We start from the raw sequence: 20,329 nt of genomic DNA on the forward strand, positions 1-20,329 counted from the left end.
TAACCAGCAGATGAGAGGTTTCTAGTTTTGCAAAACAAGGCTCTAATATTTACTTGAATAAATAGTTTTGCCTTAAAAAAAAAAAAGTAATATTCTTTAAGAACAACCCCTATGTATAACACCAGGGATAGACGGAACAGTTCCAGTGAGGAAAAAAATAGGTCAGGGTAGGGCAAGCAATGGTTATTGCTTCAGTTGAGCAGAAGCTGAAGTTACAACCCATAAACACATGCAAGACAAAGATAGCTAGAACACACATAGGAAGGAAGCACTAGAGATCTAGTCTATTCACTCAACCCACACTAGTATCTACTATGAATAAAATCTTCAAGGAGATTTTTAGCTTATGAAATCTTACTAGGGTACTGGGGAGATTCCACAAGTACCACAGCCAGCTGTAGCCAAGAGCACTCAGGGCTAAATCGGGCATCAATATCACAGTGATTTAAGTTGGCAACCCCAATGCTCCTGGTTTCTCTTCCTGCAGTAGTGCTGGAGCCCCATTACAGAGGGGCTTAAGGAATGCATTGCAATCATTGGGATGGCAGTGCTAAGTTCAAGAATTAGGGAGAAATATGGTTGTCACTGTGAGAAGCAGCAACCATGATCCGAGACCCACAGCACTCACTGTTTTTGGCATGGAGACAGTAGAACACGTTTACCCAGTTTATACCAGAGGAGAAATCCCACTTCAGCCTAAAAGCAACTTCCAAGTAGGAACTGGCCACGTGTGTTAGACTGTGGTCAGACTGCACTTCAGATACGGGCCCAAAAGACACCTCTTGACAGAAATTACAACTCAACACCTGCTTGCTGTGTTCCAAACACCCTAGGCAAAAATACCTTTTTAAGAACCAAGCAATTTTGTGTGCAAAACTCCCACCTTCTGTACGTCCAGTCACTGAAGCACCTCAATGCATTTTCCTTTACAACGCAGAAGGGGAGTTAACTTCCACATCTGACGAGCTGTTTCACTCTACTGCAGCTCCTGGACACCACTGTTGATGCAGATCTGTTCCACCTTCCCTATTAGTGATAGCACCTGCTTGCATGTATAGCTTTTTAAGCTCTATGGTATGAAAAGATTAGGTTATAATTAAACACAGTTTGAAAATCACCCAGAGAAAGAGCAAGAGAAAGAGAGATGGTTTTATTCTAGTCATGGAGACCTTCATTATACAGAAATGATAGTTTATTTCATCCAATAAACAAGAGTGACAGGTAGATCACAAACTGCATCACAGCTACTACCAGCACTGAGACAGTTCACCCACAAGTCTGGGGTAATACAATAACCCAACTGCACACAGCAGAGAATTTAACAATCAGCTCAAAAACTCAACATCAGGATTTGGTTAACTTTTTGGATGTGTGTATATATATATGTATATAGATATTCTTTCCCTACTTAAGTATTTCCTAAAATCCACATGGAAGCACAAATGGCTTTAAACACCTGGACATATATAGATTTTTTTCATCTTATATATATATTTATAGATATTTATAACAGTAAAGATATGTTTCTCATTACTACAATATACTTGTTTAACTCCTTTAAGCAGCTGGGAAGAAAAAAACCCAAACAGTTTCACTACAGTCACATCTGATATGTGTGTGTCACAAAATACAAACAAAACAAGCCATGTGTGAGATTCGAGTCAGACCATTCCAGGACAGAACAGCTAAGAGGCAGGCAAAGAGTCTCAGAGGGAGCAGGCCTACATGTCAAATGGTGGTTTTGGGCTCTCCGGGCGGGAGGGACTGGCCTTACCCGGCCGGCTGGAGTTTAAAGACAAGAAAAACAAAGAAAAAAGGAAAAGGGGAAGGGAAGGAAAAGGGGGGAGAAGCAGTAAAACAATAGTTAAAATACAGAAAGGAACTGGCATCAGAACAATAGAGGATCCACAACAGAAATTAAGAGCAATAGCACTGAAATCAGATAACTGAAATCTGAATCAGGCCTGGTTGAAAGCCTGCAACACAGGTGGCTCATTTAGCTGGTAGAGACATGACATCAGAGATGTACAGGGCTGATATATTTTTAATTCTCAAGTCTTTTTTTTAATACATGTAGCATGAAAAGTAAAAACCAAACCTTAAGAAGATGAGTTGCGATCAACAACGGTTACAAGTTTCCCCAAACACGTACCATCCACATGCAAGAAGAAAAGGCTACAGAAGAAGTCACCACAGTACCCAAAAAACACTGAAAGATGTGCTTATTCAAAGCAGAAATATTTTCAACAAAACATTACACAGCGAACTCCCTGAAAACATTTGGTTGTCCATTTGCAAGGGGGGAGCAGCATGTCTATTCCCCTCTCCCTGCTGGGTTCAGGAAAGTCAGCCAAAAATGATGATGCAAGACAACTGCTGGCAGGAGCCAGTGCGTCACCAGCAGGATTTCCCCGGCTCTTTTGGGGAGCTGCGTGCAAGCAGGTCCACGTGCTCCCTGCACGCTGAGGTGTGTGCGCTATCTCAGACTTCACTCTAGCAGAACTATGCCGATCCATTGAGTTCCCCCCTTTCTTGATCTCCCTGCCTCACTTTGATATAAGGTTGATTGCACTGTTCCCAACATGAATTTTTGCACCTTAGAAGTCAAACTAATACATAGGACATTTAATCTGTTCCTAACGGTGTCACATGTTTTGACAGTATTTTTCTTCTAAGTCATACTTTTGTCTTCTTAACTACAAGAAAAGAAAATAGCTACAGATCAGTCCTAGGTGCTACAGCTAACTGATGCAGGCAGGACACTTATCCAGGCTAGACCAGGCAGATGAAATAACTGGATGGACAGCCACCACTTAGGCTTAAGGATGTCCCTGTGGCTGATCTCTCCAAGGAGCCTGTGTACTTCAGGGATCCATGCCACTGAATGAAGGCTACTCTACGCTCACAAAGCAATACAGGACGCATGAGTGAAGACGAAGAGCTCAGTCACTAGGCTAGTGTTTTACGACACACCAGGAAGGGGTGGTGGGAGGCAGAGAAGTGGGATGGATGAGGGGAATGACTGTGGCTGTGGAAGGGAGGGTGGAATGGGGAAGCCGCCAGCACGGCATTCGTCGCCAGCTGTCTACAGCCTCGAGTTATAAATCTAAGAGGGACGGTTCAGCCGGTCGGATTATGGTAGGTCGAGTAGGTGAGGCGGGGCCCCTTCTGCTGTGAAAAAGCAGAAAACAAAAACAAGAGAACACACACTGTGGTTAGCACAGCAATCGCAGTCACAATCACACATGCTTCTCCACCTCGCCTGAGCCAGCAAGAGAATAAAACTTGAGGCACAAACTACCAGAGTGCAACTCCACAAAGGAGACTTACAGGTTTATATTAGGCCTCGCACTGGCCTTCCTGCACAGCATGGATCACCAGTAAAGCAATCCGCTGGACCGCCAGTTTTGCTTTCCCTCTGAAATTTGGAAGTGCAGAGATTTATTGCCAGTGAGTGCACTGGCTCTGGAATGAGAGTTGAGAAGCATGGACAACAGTGAGCTCCTGTATCAAGCACATGACAGTCACACAGCATGGATGGGGTCCTCTGAGACACGCTGCTGTCAGAGGTTCTGGGCTGGTTTGGAGGAGCACCTTCTTCCCCTGCCCTTGAGGCTACTGCAAACCTGAGATTCCCTATTCCCATACATGATACTGATCTTTGACGTTAGGGGCAAGCTTGCTGCTTGCAGTTCTCTAGTTCTGGTGCTCAGCAAATGCAGCTTCTACTTCCTTCAATAAAAGGAACTTTGGCCATTGCTACTGTTCTGTTTCAGCTCTTGCAGGTACTTTAGCTAGGTAAGTGGGCAGCAACTTAAGTGTTTGCCCTCTGCATAGATTAAGTGTTCTAGGATCTCACTCCTGTAAGGGACTGGGGAAAAACAAAACCCCCAAAAATACAAGACAACCCTGCTGTCTGTCTCAACTCATTACTTGAAAGGCCACTTCAGACTCAGACTACAGGCTTTAAAACATCTACAAATAAAAAAAAGTGTTCTGTAAGTCAGTGAGTCCAATCTATGTTTTTCCTTTAAAGCATGCTTCCTGCAGTGTCTGCAACCTAAACAGCATCATGATGGTATACCATTATAATTAAATTGTTCAGTACCAAGCCAGAGTAGTTTTACAGTCCAAACTGCCTGAAATGCAAAAAGCAAACCCAACAGGATGTAGACCAAGTAGAGAGGAAGTATTTACACTGATCATACAGAACCACGTGTCACAGAATTAATGCCTGAACAATTCCACACTGACACGCTTTACTTTAGATTACAGAGAATCAACTGACTGCTGGAAATGAAGGCCCTCCCCTAACACAGGGGCTGAGGGAAGGGAGGAAGGGAAGAGGGGCAGAAGAATATATTTGCACCAGTACAGTCTTCTGAGGTAGGCAAGTCTTTGTTTTGCACTAACTGCAAGTCTATAATCATGCCGGTACCAGAGGAGCTATACTCCCATAAACTGGGGCAAGCTCCCTCATCTTAGCAAATGAACAAGAGCAACTCTACAGTCCTGTTTATTAGACCGCAGCAGAATTTATTGCTCCATATCTATTAAGCCCCAGATCTCAAAACAATTACAACCACTTGTTCTTTGCCTTGGGAAATGATACATAAAAAAGCTTCAGGCACTAAAACATTTGCAAATGTTATTGCCTTGACTGAAAACGTCAATGGGGACTGCAAGACCCCATTGTCAGCATGCCAGTCAAGTTACTGCTCCTGTACAGCAAATAACGATGGGATTGAGCTAACCTGGAAATTACAACCACCATGGAAGGATGCTGAAATAATACCATCTCCCAGAAGCAAAACTGGCAATGAGATGTTACAGCTGGGGAATCTGTGACCCTAAGCTTCATGGCATGTGGGATCTGTGCATTATCTCTGAAGGGTGCTCAGGGTGTAAATGCAGCCATACCAACCATTCGATGGCTACTACTATCATTGGAACAGTAAAAGCACTCAAATTAAAACCTTACAAAACTTCAGCTCAACCTTTAGTAAGATGCTGTTGCACTGTCACATGTGTTAGAAGGTATTTTTTGAGAAGCTTGAAGGGCTTTTTGCATTTCAGAAGTTTGGACAGGTTGTCCTAACAGCCTCTGTGGATTTACATGAAAAGGATGCTTGAAGTTGCTGGACTGTGTAATGTGTTCTGGCAAGAGAGGCCACTTGACCCTACCAGAATAAACAGGGCTGAAAGGAGCACAAGTAGTTTTCAGGTAGATGGGCTGCTTTTTTTGTAATGTACTATGATTGATTTTTGCAGACAATTATTTCTCTCAGCACTCAGAGCATTTTAGGGGGAGGGGCTTTTGTCTCTGCTCAGGTTTTCTGGAGACACTTGCAGAATCTGCCTGGTAAGGTTACAGAAGGCTGAAAACTGTTTCCCAGCACAAAGAGGGACACAGAAGTCTCTCAACCAACATTTACGCCTGAAATGCTGCTTCAGTCTGTCTCTATACTTTGCTAGCCAAGCCCTTTTACATCATTGAAAAGTCACTTTCCTCTGTCAGGACAACAAGGAACAAAGTTTTGCTCACGGGGAAGCCTGTGGCAGTCTCCAGTACACAGAAAGTAAGACCTGAGTCCTGGCAGGAGCGTGAGGAGACCGGTTACGCTGACCGTCATGTCCCTTGAAGTCAGTCTTTCAAGCCATACCCAGACAGAACAATGAGCTAATCATATCTAGAAACCAACAGACTAATAGAGAGTTCTGCTGATAGAGACTTAACAGAGATGGTAAAACATTACATTTATTCCCTTGGACTGCAAAAGGTTTTGAGTGCGGGTTTTTGGGTTGTTTGGTTTTTGGTGTTGTTTTGGTTTAATTTTTTATTTCCTTGGTGCTCTTTATGCCAGATCAAGAACAGAACGCCCCGTAACAGCGAGTCCCAGAACGAGGTACAGACAACAGCAAGCCTCTTTCCTGAGGTTGTTCACCAAGATGCATGTTTCTAGGGCTGCCAGGGATGTCTGCAGAAGGCAGAGTATTGGAGGAAACTGCTGATTGCTCCAACACCTCTGCAGTATGTCATCAGTGAGGAGGGCTGACGGATGACGTCCTCAAAGATGTCAATCACTGAACAATCACTGCATTGGTTTGATGTGATATGGCACCTCTTAGCTCTAACTGCAGTTACATGCAGCAGTAACAGACACCATCTGCTGCAAGGTGGGGGCTAGCTGTGAACTCCCCTGCCCTGGAACTCAGGCTATTCTTAAGATAGGACTTCAGCACACACTCCCCCCCAGCTCTCTCTGCCACAATCAGCAGCAAGGGAATCTACAGAAGCTGCTGCTCCACTCAGTCAGACCTTTCACTTCAAGAAACAACATCCACAGACAGGGCCCAAAACACCCACACCTGCCCTGTTCTGCCCTATCTACCCCTTTGTCAATAAGGGCTGGAGGTTCCCAGGAAAAAGACTCAGGAGAATTTGCCAGATCTCCCTCTTCACACGCCCACCCTCAGCATTAACAGGACAAGGTAGAGTTGTTGGGCCAGCACAGTACACATGAGCTTGCCCCAATACCCTGCTGCTTCACTGAACAAGTACAATGCTGCAAAATGCAGGGAGAGATAGGAAAGGGAAACAGGCAGGAGCTCAGAACAGAGTGTTTGGGGTGATACGATCACTAAGCCCTTCCTCTCACAGGGGCAGAAGGCAGAGGAGAGAAGGCAGTTTGAATGGAAGCAGAAGAGTAACCTGGAAAGTAAAGGATCAAGTGGAGAACAAGCAAAGGGAGTTCGCTTCTAATGGTGATGATGGGACACAAGGATAACAGGGAACATTCAGTGTCAGAGTTACCCTGCACTCAAACATGGAAGTCCTGACATTAATAACCCAAACTCCTCCTGCCTTCCATGAGCACTAGGGATGCAGTGAGGTGGGGAGCACTTCTCTAGCCAGACATTAGAATATAAGAAGAGGAGTCTGAACTAACAGCTCCCCAAGTCTCTATCTCAATCCTAACAGAGCTGACAAACCAAATCAAAACAGAGCTCATTCAGCTGATCTCCCACTCAGTGTGGATATAAGCCAAATGAAAGACACACACAGCTGAGACCTTGTTGCCAGAGCTCATTCCCTCATCCCACCTCCTTTATCTGGAAGCAGAGTAATGGTCCTCTAGTAACCTTAAGTCAGGTACTGAGGCTTTCCCAGCTCCTGCAGCTCAAGCAGCTGCTCTGTCTCTGATCAGCCAGTTTTTCTGTTCAAGACTCCTCCCTTTATGAGATCCTGGCAGAGGTGTTTCATTGGACAAGGGACTCTGTTACTAATACAAGAACTAGGCAGCAGAGGTGAGCTGCAGAGCAAATGGAGGATGGGGACACAATGACTCATGCATTGCAGGGAGAGTGCAAAACGTACCGTGGCTGCCAGTCCTCAGGGGTCACTGATAGTGATTCTGAAAGACAACATGAAATCAACATGGCAGTTCAGACAGTTCAAGGCAGAGGCCACACAGACTGTCAGGAAGGTGGAACAGAGACACATGCACTTGCACAGATACACATTCACACGTCCCCCTCCAGAATACGGCACGAGTGTGCACTGCTGGGTAGGGCTGCACTCCACCACGCAGGACTTCGCACCCACAATCACACGCTCACGCTCGCGCACATCCAGAACTCTGTTGTGCACAGGGGTGCATCGAAAGCCATCTATCTGTTCACAGGCCTACTGGCCATTGCTCACTCACATGCACAGCAAGTCCACTCTCACATCCAGGCTGACGTTCATACCTGCTGAACCAGCAGTATACCTAGGTCTCAGCACCCACCAGCTGGGCACAGGTGGCTTGACTTGTCTCTCACTGAGGATTCCTATCTTCTGACCACATTAAATGCTAGAGTTGAAACAAAGAGCTCAAGAAAGAGGGAGATAACATGCAGTCCTGAGCACAACCCAAAAAGGGAAGAAGCAGGTGAAGACTTCCATTTTGAAGGTCACAAATCGTGACATTAGCTACTCTGACCTCCTGGATAATTCAAGTCAAAGTTGTGTGAAGTTATGCTTACAGTGATGCTGATCACTTGCATCTTTTTCTTTAGATGTACCAAAGGACAGAGAACCCATTAATGCCTTCAACAGATTTTTCCAATGGTTAAGTCATTCTCACTTAAACTTTCTTATTTCTCCTTTGAGCTTGCCTAAGCTCTTTCACCTACAGTTTCTATCAAACTATTTTAAACTGAAGATACTAAATACCTGGAAGAATATCTTCATAGTTTTTTTTCCCAGAGCAAATCCTCCTGCATAGCTCCAATAGGCATATAGTCCAAATACAGACCTTCATTGCACACAGATAGGACCTTACATTGTTTGTAGCTTTCAGCTCCCAAAGGCACGTATTTGGCAATGCGGACTTCCATAGTAGACCGAGTAAAGGCTAAGTACAGAGGCAAGATGGTAAGCAAGTCTTGTTTTAAGTGTACTTAATTATATGCAGGAAAACATTCCTGTGCAAGAAAATGGACCATGTGGTGTTTATACGTGAAAGCATGTGTCTATACAATTATGTTTATAAGAAAGAAGTGGAGCAACACTTGTCTTTAAGTTCATCATCCATAAAATCAGATGCTCACACAAACTGGAGGCACAAACTGCCAAACTTTTACACAGGCATCAGTGGCATACACACACAAAGTGCATCCAGCCACCACCATGCAATTCCAGTTCACTACGTAACACCAACTCCTACAGCAAAGCCCACTCATGCCATATACAAGAGCTTTGTTCCTCTCACACACACAATAGTGTAGCCTGGTTAGCAAGGGGAAAGATGAGTATTAAAAAAGCAACAATGGAGCTGGCATTCGTTCACCCATGGCAGAAGGACCCGAGTCCAAGTGCTAGCAGGGAACATTCTTATTCTATATACAGGAGAGGAAGAGAAAGAGTCCCTTGTCATTGGAAATTCTCCATTCATCAGTGAACTCAAATGACAAGCTGGTATCAGGATCCGGAGGAGTCTATGAACAACTGGAAGAATCAGAGAGGGGGATCAGAGAATGAGCATCAATTCACAGCTTCTGGAATTACATTCTCAACTCCAGATCAGGGCAGTCTGTAGCATGCAATCCAACCTACCATCTCTCCTTCTAAAGCAAGGGATTGCTTGGTTAAGTATGAAACACTTTCTTCCTCCGCTCCAGTGCTGTTCCCTACCTTCCCCTAAACCCTTCTACCTCATACAAAAGGCAGAAAAGCCATTTAGATAGGCTATGACAGATTTCTTCAAAAAAGGCCAATTCATTTCAGCCCATTTGGGGAATCCTATCATGATGATCAGGTATATAGAATATTTTTCATGAGTGAAGAAACAAAACTGAATGAAAGACGAAAGATGTAGACAGAAAGAAGCACAAGTATACCGAAAACAAAACCACAAAGTAACAGTATATGGAAAAGCAGGGTCACAAGAAGCAAGAGCCAAAATACACAGCAGAAGCATGCTGACATCCATAGGTGCCACCAGCAGGACTGCAGTCGCTGGGGCAACAGAGGCATGTGTGGACAAGTTACTGTGTGAGCTGCATCAAGGTGCATAGGGAGGACTGGGGCAGAGGCACCAAGAAAGTAAAACCATTTGCACACACCAGCGTCAGAAACTGGTCTATAATCTCTTTGGACTCATCCGTCTCTGGGCTGGATACAGCCTGGCAGAGAACACTTCCCCTCCAAACAGGTAGTGCCAAGTATGAGCTGGGGCACTACCACAGGAGGAAGACTGAACTGCCTCTGCCATATACCATCACCACCCATTGACGGGCTGGGTGTTTCCACAGAAAATGGCAAAGCTTCAGACATGTGCCACCAGCACCTATTTGAAGAGGAGGTATTTTCCAGGGAAGTGTTTCCAAGGGAAGTGTTCCCCTCTGGCATGTTATTGGGAAGTTTCTGGTTATGTTCATTCTTTACTCTGCAATTACCTTCTCCTTCCTCACAGGGAGACCAAGTACCCAACATAAAAGCATTCCCGCTTCCAGACTGCTTCTTAGGTCCTGTTCAGGAACACGTGCTTAGCTGCACAGGGGATAATCCCTTATTACTATGTTGAAGTGTGTTTGAAGTGACTGAACAGGAAAGGAATTAAGTTTCCTAATGGGAAAGCAAAGCTCTGAAATTTGAACCCTCTAGACTGGAAAAACATTCAAGTTGATTACAGAAGCAACAAAAATGCCTAAAAAGATCCATTTTCCTGCCAGTGATATTGCTACATTCTCCTAGCCAAAAAGTATCTGAACAGCTCAGATGAAGGTCTCTCCAACTCACCTTGAAGAACTCTGGGCCAGTAGAAAAGGGGCAACTTCAGACTTTGGGGAGCCCTATGCAGAGGGGAACTGCCTTGAAAGGTGTAGTGTCACTCCAGTCCTGTGATTTTTCTGGTGACCACCTACTTGTGAGGAGAGGCATTTCTACGATTGCTTTAAGAAAGCCCTTGGGTACAAGGTCCTCTTCCCCCTACCTTTGCACAGAGGTTTGTGCAGAGAAGAGGCTGCCCCTCTGTTCCCGAGAGCTGCCTTGGCATTGCCTCATCTGTACAATGAAATATCAGTGCACAACGATGCTCCTGCCTATGGACCCAATTCAAATAGTCTAAGACTGTACCCACATCATGCACTCCATTCTCCTTCTATGGCCCAGGCAGGCTAAGTACTGTCAGGGCTGCTACCCAAAAGTTGGACATATCCCACCTGTGTGGAGCAGCATTTCAGGACTTACCTGGGAACACCAGGAGGAGCACGGTTAGGCCGAGAAGGAACCTGAGGTGGGGGCCCGAAGGGATCAGGAGAGGCACCTGGCCTGGAGGGCACAGGGGGGGCACCACCCAGCGTGGACCCACCAGCAGGAGGTGGTCCAGGAGCTGGGCCTCGAGACCCAGGTCTGGCAGGTGGAACAGCGGGGGCCCTCCTCTGTGGCGTGGGGCTGGACGTAGGAGACCTGGCAAGCAAATGGAGAAATTCAACTGCAACAACAGGCCTGCGATCCCTCTGTGTCACCATCAGGTCCCCGTATGCTGCCTTCAGTGTTCCTTTAGTTTCACGTCACTTTACGCACCACCCTTTGGCTTCAGGTTGCCTTCAAAGCTACTTCAGGCCTCATCTAACCTAAGGGTTTAGAAGCCTCCACATCCTCTGTAAAGACGTAGCAGCCCTGCATGGCTTTCAAGGCCCAGGAGCCTCCCAACACAAATACCTAGAACTCTTCATCCACAGAGAGAAGAGGGGAAGAGGAGGACTCCCTATCTCAGTAGGAGGCCCCAGCTAGCCACTAAAGAGGCATCAGGCAGGTCTGTGGGGCTCTCCCCCTGAGCCTCTGGTACCTGCGTCCAGATGGTACGCTCTGCACCTGCAGCCAAGAGTCGTCCACCGGTGGGGGCATAGGGGTGCTGATGGTGCTGGTGTTGATGTCCCCAATGATGTTGAGGGCCTCTTTCAGGGCATGGTACATGCGCAGCATTTCGTCACGTCGCTGGGCCTGCTCTGCCGATTCCTCCATCAGCGTATTTTGGTCACCACAGGAGTACAAGTTTGCCAGCAACTCCGAATGGATAAAGTCCTTGGTCTGTAAAGGAGCACAAAGAGTGAATCAATTTCCACTGTCTTCCCCAAAACCCTCCATTCTGTCCCCTCCTCTTCCTCCTTCCAAGCTGCCTTCAGTTTCTCTTCATTCTTTCTCTGTTTTTCCCCTTCTCTACGTCTCCCCACCTCCTTTGACCACAGTGTGATTAAGTACATTGTTTATCATGAGGTGCATGATTGTCTTCGGCATGAGGTCTCTGATGGTTTTGTTGACAATTGCCATGTAGGAATCCACCAGGTTCCTGATCGTTTCCACTTGTCTCTCCAGCTGAGGGTCCATGGAGTGCATGAAACTGTCTGATCCATTCTCCTCCGCTTCACTGGCCTGCAGAGAAAAGGAGAAACAGATCAGTTCTTCAAATGTAACACAAAATTAGCTTTTCATGAGAGAGTAAGAAAAGAAGGGAACACACAGGAAGCACGTGCAATAAAAAAAACTTAAACTTACATTTTTAAGCTGTGATTGTCAATGCACAGCTCAGCTTGTACAGACTTCTCCAGCTCAGATCTGAGGAGCTTTACCAGTAAAGCTGCTCTCTTAGTAAAAAGTTATTACACAAGGGTAAAAGGCAATTGGGACTCTTGACCATTCACAGGTTATGGCTCTAGTGAATACTCAAAGCTGCATTTTTACTTTTAATGTTTATAGCTTCCTGAAAGGTTCTTCATCTGAGCTGGGTTTTCCATGCCCAGATTCAGTTTAGACCTGAGAATCACTCAGTATAAATTAAGCCTTACAGGTTCTCTGACATGCTGCATCTTTATCCTCATTATACAAATGAGAAAACAAAGAGGTGAAATAACTGCTCACCTCAGATAGGCTGCAAGTAGATGGAGTAACCTAGAAAACCTTCCTGATCACTTTAACTGCAAATCCTGCACCATAAGCCATAATTATCTTTTCTTTCACACCAAGCAGATGAATCGCTTCCTGTCTGCCTGAAATGCATTGTTTAGCTCTCTATAAGGTAAAACCTAGACTGTGCTGTTTGACAGCAAGCAATTGCCAAGGCTCATCCATTTGGGATCAATTTCAAAGCAGCAAAACATGAAAGACTGCTGTCTTTCTCAATGCTTATTTAAAAAAAAAAATATTGATTTTATAAAGAAAAAAAAAAATCTGTCTTTTAAACTGCCCCAGTCTGAAGGACTTGCAGCAGTGTAGGAAATTGCTTACCTTTTGTTTTGGGGAACAAAATATATGAGAAAGGGAAAATCCTTTTGTTCATTTGAGCTTTTCCTGGGAAGATCTTACATAATGAAGGAATGCAAGGTCTCAGTGAGAAACAAAGTAAAGGAAGTGGACGTCAAACAGGACAACTTAAAAAAATGAGGGTCAAAAAAACTCAAAAGTAAGTTTGCACCAACATTCAGAAGTCATACAAAAAGGGAGAAATAAAAAGAGAAAAAAGGAAAACTCAAACCAAGAACAGAAACAAACAGCAGCAATCCAACAGAAGGTACAAAGAGAGAGAAGAAGCAAATGCCTCTCAGGAAACTGACAAAAGGAAAAAACAAGAGAGAACTATCCAGTGAGAGCCCCAGGGGGCAACACAGGCAGAGAGGGTCCGACTTACTTTATCCTTGTCCTGGCAGGCCAGTTTGAGCATATGTGGAAAAAATTAAAACAAAAAGGGACAAAAAATAAAAGAAGACTTTTAGTTGGTCTCAGAATTTGGATAAGATCCCATAATAGCACTGAACAAGCAAAGACCAATCCCACTAAAAATACATAAATACCTAGATCACCCTGGAAAAAGAACAAGTGAATTGTTTAGCTAAACTGAAAATCAAAATGGGACGCCCTGCAAAGGAAATCGTATTGTTAGCAACAAAGGGCAATTTACTTACCTACAATGGCTACTTGTTATTCATTACATAGGGTTTTGAGACAGTCAACCTAGCGATCAGTGTTCCTATGTCAAACCACTCCATTTGCACACCAATAGGTGGCACATGTCCTTCATGAGTATGTGTTTAAGCAGCCCAGCCTGGTTCAAAGCCAATTCGAAGTCACGTCACTGTTAAGGTCCAGTCCCTAATCCTCTTTTCTTTTTTAATATCACATCAGTTTGTCAGAAAATGCTTTAAAGCAAAAAACACAATCTTCAAGTGTAACAGGAAAGATGAATTCAAGAAGTTTATCAGAAGCAACAAATACAAACAGATAAGCAATTATCACTTTTCTAATGGGAAAACTATTTATAGCAGCTTCCTCTCACAGAGGAACAGGAAGGCTGTGAACAGGAATGTATACCACAATTCTCTAGAACATACTTTTAAAGCAGGCCATAATGCTGACAGCAAGTGTTGTGGGACAAGGCTAAGGGAAGAGATAGGAGGTCTTGCTAAAGTAGCATACTAAGCTATCTACCAAGCAAAAGAAACATTCAGAGAACATCCCTTCCTAATTGGGTGGGGGAAGGAACGGGAGAACAACTACTAAGAAGCCAGGAAGCTCCTAACAAGGCTGTACAGTAAGTGTTACTGAAAAGGAATGGTGCCTCTGCTCAGCAGACACATACCACTTAGCAGTCAGGTAGTTAAATGTCCTCCTTATATTGGGAATTTAATGCCCACAAAACAAGAGACCTAGAAGGGTTTACCAAGGCAGTCTTTGCCTACTTTATCCCCCCTTTGAAGCTGCCAGTTACTTTATCCCAAGCTTTCTTAAAGAAAGCACCAAGACATACTAACAACTTGAATTTTTGTTCCAAAATATTCTCAGCTCAGGAAAGAGACAAAACCTTCATGGACTTATTTTTAACAGAAGAGGATGCAGCTATCCTTCTTAAGATACATGCTGTGTTCCTTCCCATCCAATTATTATGGCTGTAACTTACCCCAACACGCTCTGGGTAGACTCCTGCACGAAGGAAAGAAGCCTTCCAGCTATCCACCTCCTCCTGGGTCTCACAGGCGAGCTCCAGCTGCCGGTAGTCCTTGTAAACATTCCTGAGAGGAATACAAACATTTTATTCTTCTCTATTGCAAATCAGAGATTTGCCCATATTTGACAAAGATGTCAATGACCAGGGAATCTTCCCGTCATTTTAAGGCAGAGACACTTAGTCCCTTGCTAGTATCCTCATTATGTCCCTGCAGAAGGGAAAGGAAATTAATTTTTTTAATGAGCAAGTTTGATTGCCTCCAAATCAGTTGTGTGTTTTAACAGGGCCTGAAAGATTCCCTTTTCAATTCTGCTCAGTACTGGACTTCTCCAGCACACCTGCGGCCCCTATCTCCTATGGCTTTCCCTAGTCACTCACTAAAAACATTGACTATAAATATATACTCCAGCCACAGCCAGACCCAGGTAACCACACCAAATAGCTGAAGGCTAAGGTCACACTGCAGACCATTCACTGGTGGAGAAAGAAAATGGTACACATCTGTAAGACCAGAAGGAATAAAGTCAGACTTCCTTTAAAAAGTCCCATCTCCTCCAAAAATGGCTATCCTTAAAGGATACACACATCTTTCCTGGACAGCTATCCCAACACACTCATCTTTACTCCCTCCTATCTAATATTACATATAACCTGTCCCTAGCTTCAACAGCTTGGCATGTTGAGATGTGAACATACCTCTGTTCAGTGTTGAAGAGAGCAAAGATGTGTTTGCTGGACATGAACCCCTTCTCAACATCTCGCAGTTTCAGGTTATCCACTGGTAACATATACTTCTTCTCCTTCTCCTGAAAAGGGGATCAGTAACAAGTCACTTGCTGCTCCAACAAAGCCTCTACTCCACCAGCATGGAGGAGTTGGTCAGCTCTGCAGCCCCCACATCACCAGGGAAGTATTCTCAACCCAGGTCCTCTGGTCCCTTAAGTCTGTGAGAAAATGGGACCTCTAGAAACAAGTTTGTCCTTCCTGACTGCTTTTGTCATGTGGCTCAACAACAGTGCTCCATTAACTCCTCCAGGAGCAGTCAGCAGCATGGCACTGCCCCATGTCCCCAGGTTGTGATCACATCAAGGTCCTCAGTCTTCCCAGCAAGGGGCCAGTCAGCACCAAGACCCTCACCAGCCACTTGACAGCCAGAGTGGGCCTGCCTGGGAAAGGCTCCTCATACCTCTGTTCTCAGGGCAGCATTAACGGGGGCAAACACTGCTGCTGGTCAGAGGGGACACAGCAGCCCTCACAGCTCCACTGTCACCACCTCAGTGTTTTACTTTTAATCGCTACAAGCCTATATCCAGGTTCAAGAAAAGCCAGGCACATGATAGAGAAGCTGGTTTGACACAGAATTTATGGACTATATCGACTTAAATTCACCTCTTCAAAAAAGCTGACTTTCTCACTTCATCCTATCACTGTCCTACGCTCTATTGGGTACTGTGAACCCTTTTAAAGTATTAATTAAGCAATAATATGCATCAGAAGATCAAAGAGCAGATCTGGCTACAATAATAGAGGTTACTGTAAGGCTACCTGAAGGCTTCCTGTGTTGGAAAAAATCAAGTAACTATGCTCATTAATGAAAATCTCATGCTCTGAATGATTAGAAGCTCAAGCAATATGGGCACTTTACTGCTTGATGAATGTTAAAAACAAGAGTCAGATTCCAGTGACCAGACTCAGAGAGCTTTAAGGGACCCGTTCTTCAGAGTAACTGCAATCACAACCTTCCAGTCTGGTTCCTATGAGACATCTCCAGCTAAACACAGAACAAGGCACCCAAAAACCAAATTCAACATTTTTGACCCTAGGTATCATCTTTTAAAAAAGAAACTTGATCTTAATTTTTACATTTACATTCAGAAACTAAGTCAGAAATCATTCTCCTTGCTTAGTCTCAAATCTGGATCTACAGCAAATTAACAGAAGTGGGTTTGGTTTAAGGTCCCCATTTGGAACATCCTGTTCCAGCTGGGTATTATACCCCAACATAACAAGAGAGGGAGCCATCACACTGGTCTCCAAAAGGCAGAATGCAGCTATCCAAGACTGAAATAGAAACAGAGCATACTTTTGTGCGCAAGTATGCATGTGTGACTGTCCCCTTGTGAGCATCTTGTGTGTTTGTAGACCTTTCTTGGCTGGAAACAACAAATCGTGATTGCTCTCAGGGGAAACAAGAATGGAAAACAAAGATGGTCAGTGAGCAGAGATCCTGAAGATCTGGCTAGAGAAGAGAAGGGGCAGGGCAGGACAGCAGATAAGGATGACAAAGCTGCTGAGCTCAAATACCCAGAGGATGGCAAGTCCAGCCTAACATCCTCTTAAGTTTCAGTCAAATTGACTTGACTTTGCTAAGGATACCAGATACTACAGAGTTCAGACATGCCCCAAAGATAAAACTGTACCAGTCCATTACAAAATTTATGCAACAAGAATATCCCAGAAGCTGCATCTAGAAAACAGAAGCAATCACTTCAGTAGAGGCCAAACTCTCCATTCTCTTCCACCAAAGGTGCCAGGCTATGAAAGGAGGAGAGCTCTTCCAAACAAGTTCCCCTAGATTTTTAAATATTGATGATCAGTCTAGATTGGAGGTGGGCAAGCATTTTCGTGATGAGACATCTGTCAGCTAGGTACTGATCTCAGAGCCACACAGACCACTTCAGGTTCTGTAGACCACAAACAGCTTCCAGCTTTCTATTACTTTTGGTTTATTTATATATTTTATTTATATCCAGCTATTACTATGCTGGATTAGGTTGAACTAGTGACCTAGAAGTGAAGTACACCAACTGCTAAGTCCCTAGGCAAGACAGACCATCCCCACTGCAGTCTCACTTAACTGGAACTCCCTGCATCCATCCCATAGAGTCTCTGGGCTAGTCAAAAAATAACCGATGTTAAAGCTGTCTGAGAAAAATAATTCTGCATTAGAACCACATCATTCCATAGAAATTTAGTAATAGAGTCATTCTTCAGGAAAAAAGTCAAAAGGTAAGGGAATCCCATCTCCCAGATATGGAAATACATACTCTTTGCCAGAGTTTTGACTTTCACCCCTTCCAAGCTCTTGCATAAATGCTGCTGTGTGATCAAGACAACACTATCTCTGCGTGCTGATCTTTCCATACACCAGAGAAAAGATGCATATATCTGTCTGCCAGCATAAGATATCAGTCCTCTGAGGTAGCAAGAGTAATCAAATGGAGGACACTGGCACAAGACAAGAAGCCCCCAACCCACGCATGCTGCAGGGCAATGCACACTGCAACGAGTCCCTGCTGCTCTCCATCTCTCCTCACCTCCCCCCTCTCAGTCCCCCACTTCAGTCTTTCCAGCTTCTCAGTTTTCAACCCAGCCTGGTTTATATCAACACTCTGACTTCATTTCCTGAATGTAGAGACAGGAAAGTGTGGAACGAGCTGCCAAGGGCTGACCCGCTCAAAACTTTGGCTGAGCCCTCTGCCCATATGTTAGCAATCTGGCAGTATGTGCTATGGCTGAATAGCATCCTGGCCAAGAAGGGAAAAGGGCTTCTCTCTCTAGCTTTCCAGACTTGCAGGCAAAGGGAAGAGAAGGATGAGCCAGCACACATCGAAATGGGAAAGTAGTTTGTGAAATACTATATTCAAAGCCCTCAGTCTGATCCCAAGAGGCTTATGTTGCTCATAAGATATCTCCCCTCGTCTATAAGAAAAAAATAAATTGGGCAAAACTCTCTCTCAGCAGCAGAATGTGTTATGTAAAATGTGCACGTTGGCTGCGAATTAATCTGTAGAGCCATGAGGCCAAGGAGAGGTAGTGAAGTGGCAGCAGCACTGAGACTGGCCCTACAAAACAGAACATGGATGCTCAGTGTCGGCTAGGGAATGTTGTAGGCATGAGGCTAGCTGCCCCTAATCAGGGCTGCTGCTCCCAATGCGAGTCACACCACTTGCATGGAGAACTACAGAAAGAGATGACTGCAAGCTACTTGCACAGGCAGGATAAGTGCCAGAGGATTATTCCCCCGCCCCCAACATAGTGCAGATACAGCCATATGGCTCTGTACTTTGCATCCACCAAAGAAAGAAAATACACACGGCTAGAAAGGAGACCAGGATCCATTAGCCATTCCAATTGTGGGGTGTAAAGCACAACAGCTGCAGGAAAAAAAGGGATGCTGCCGTTGCAGCCTCATGTTGCAACGTCCTTATTGTGGCTACACACCTCTTTATTGTGGCTAAATTCTAGAGATTGGTTTTGGCCAGAGACAACAGTGGTTTGCACTATCATCTGAATTATTTGTTGCTACCCTGTAGGTAATAACCTACAAGTTCACAAAATTCAGCAGGCAGCAAGCCAGCCTGACTCAAAGCATTTCCTCCATTAAACTGGACTACCTTTAACAGCAAGTTAAATTTTCCTACTCTCAGATAGATGTGAAATGAAGCTGACAGATGCATGTGTGGGCTCCCCTAAGGTTGGAAATTGGCACTCGCAGTACAAGAAAGTAATTGGCAGAATTATTAGGTCTCAGTTTGCATTTGGAGCACAAATAAACTAATTAAAGGTTTCCCTGTAGCTGTTATGACAAACACCTCCTTTTGCACAGAGACAAGGGTCTGTGGATATGGGAGAAAGAGCATTGCCATTGCTTCAATTGGTGGCCATGTGAAATTAGGAGAAATTCATCTTGCTTAAACCTCTTAATCTCCTTTTCTTCCTGTAAGACAAAGCACTATGGGTAAACAAACCTGCCCCAGAGATGACTGGCATTTCAGTCAAATCATTTGTGTTAAACACATGCACAGCATTTTGGGAACTCCTGTAATAAAACTCTACTGAAATGGAAAAGCATTAACATCATAATTTATAATAAACACACTACATGAATACATGCACACTACAAGATTATTAGGAAGAAGTATCTGAAAAAGTCTGGAGTATTTGAAAGTTAGCTGAGCATTTTAAGTTGAACCACTCCTCCACCCCCCCAAACAAGATGTTACCAGCCACTTTCTGTTTCTTGTCTTTGCAAAGAAGATGCACATTAGAAGAGCTGAATTTCTGAGCTGTGATTCTTCCAGGAAGCCCTAGTCATCCCACAACATACATGCATCTCGAGACCATCTTTCCAAAACACAGCCCACCTGTATCACTCAGCTTTTACCCTCAGAGCATGATTTACTGGACACTGCGATCACTTTACTGCTCCAAGCTGCAAAGCAGCTGTACTGGCTTGTTTACATCAGAAAGCTGCATTGGTTTAACTTAAACAACACATCCTAAGATTTTAAGCTGATTTAGTTCAAAAGCTCTGTAGACCCTAGGCCTGGACTCATGTGATTAATCACAACCATTACTGTTGGCTTAGTAAGCACAGCAATGGTAATCAACCCACAGGCATAAAAGTAAAGATTTTTAAATCAGCTGAAATAATGTGCAGATTTAAACATGTAGCTAAGTGCAACCCTAGGAAGCCATCAGAGGGTATATGAGAAAGCACAGGCAGAAACTGAGTAGCTTAAGAGAGGCTACAGTGCCCAAAACTCCACTGTCATGACCTCTCTAAGGTCACAGCAATGTCTACCAGCCTTTGCAAAGGACAAGCATGCATTTCTTCCTACACCTGTCCCTGTGCCAGGCAGGGATGAACTGTCCCCGAATATTTGACTTGCTTTGATGAGGCAAAGTGCAACACACAGTGTTGCATGCCTCCGGGAAAAGGAGAGGGTTGGTTACCCTTCCCCAGTGCATGGCTAGAGCCAAAGTAGGAGTTCTGGGTCTTCATGTTTTTGGCCACAAATCTTAACCATCCACCAGCATGCACACAAGAGAAGGGGATC

The 20,329-nt window shown here is 44.5% G+C and overlaps 1 protein-coding gene across 3 annotated transcripts in view; it reads right to left on the minus strand.

The window, feature by feature from the left end:
* Positions 1–1,152: 1,152 nt before the first annotated feature.
* The window catches only part of DNM1 (dynamin 1), a 72,549-nt gene continuing 53,372 nt past the window's right edge, over positions 1,153–20,329 (minus strand). The window contains exons 15-21 of one of the 3 annotated variants that reach the window (XM_075519733.1): positions 15,183–15,292; positions 14,439–14,550; positions 13,173–13,184; positions 11,750–11,920; positions 11,337–11,578; positions 10,736–10,954; positions 1,153–1,782 (exon numbers count right to left, since the gene is read on the minus strand). In XM_075519733.1, the coding sequence (XP_075375848.1) occupies positions 1,722–1,782; positions 10,736–10,954; positions 11,337–11,578; positions 11,750–11,920; positions 13,173–13,184; positions 14,439–14,550; positions 15,183–15,292 (927 nt within the window). In that variant the 3' untranslated portion in view covers positions 1,153–1,721. Of the gene's footprint in view, positions 1,783–1,888; positions 3,172–10,735; positions 10,955–11,336; positions 11,579–11,749; positions 11,921–13,172; positions 13,185–14,438; positions 14,551–15,182; positions 15,293–20,329 lie in introns of those variants that run through there. The other 2 variants (XM_075519730.1, XM_075519732.1) reach the window with 2 other exon arrangements.

This window comes from Mycteria americana, chromosome 17 (genome assembly GCF_035582795.1).
Source record: "Mycteria americana isolate JAX WOST 10 ecotype Jacksonville Zoo and Gardens chromosome 17, USCA_MyAme_1.0, whole genome shotgun sequence".
Taxonomy (NCBI): Eukaryota; Metazoa; Chordata; class Aves; order Ciconiiformes; family Ciconiidae; genus Mycteria; species Mycteria americana.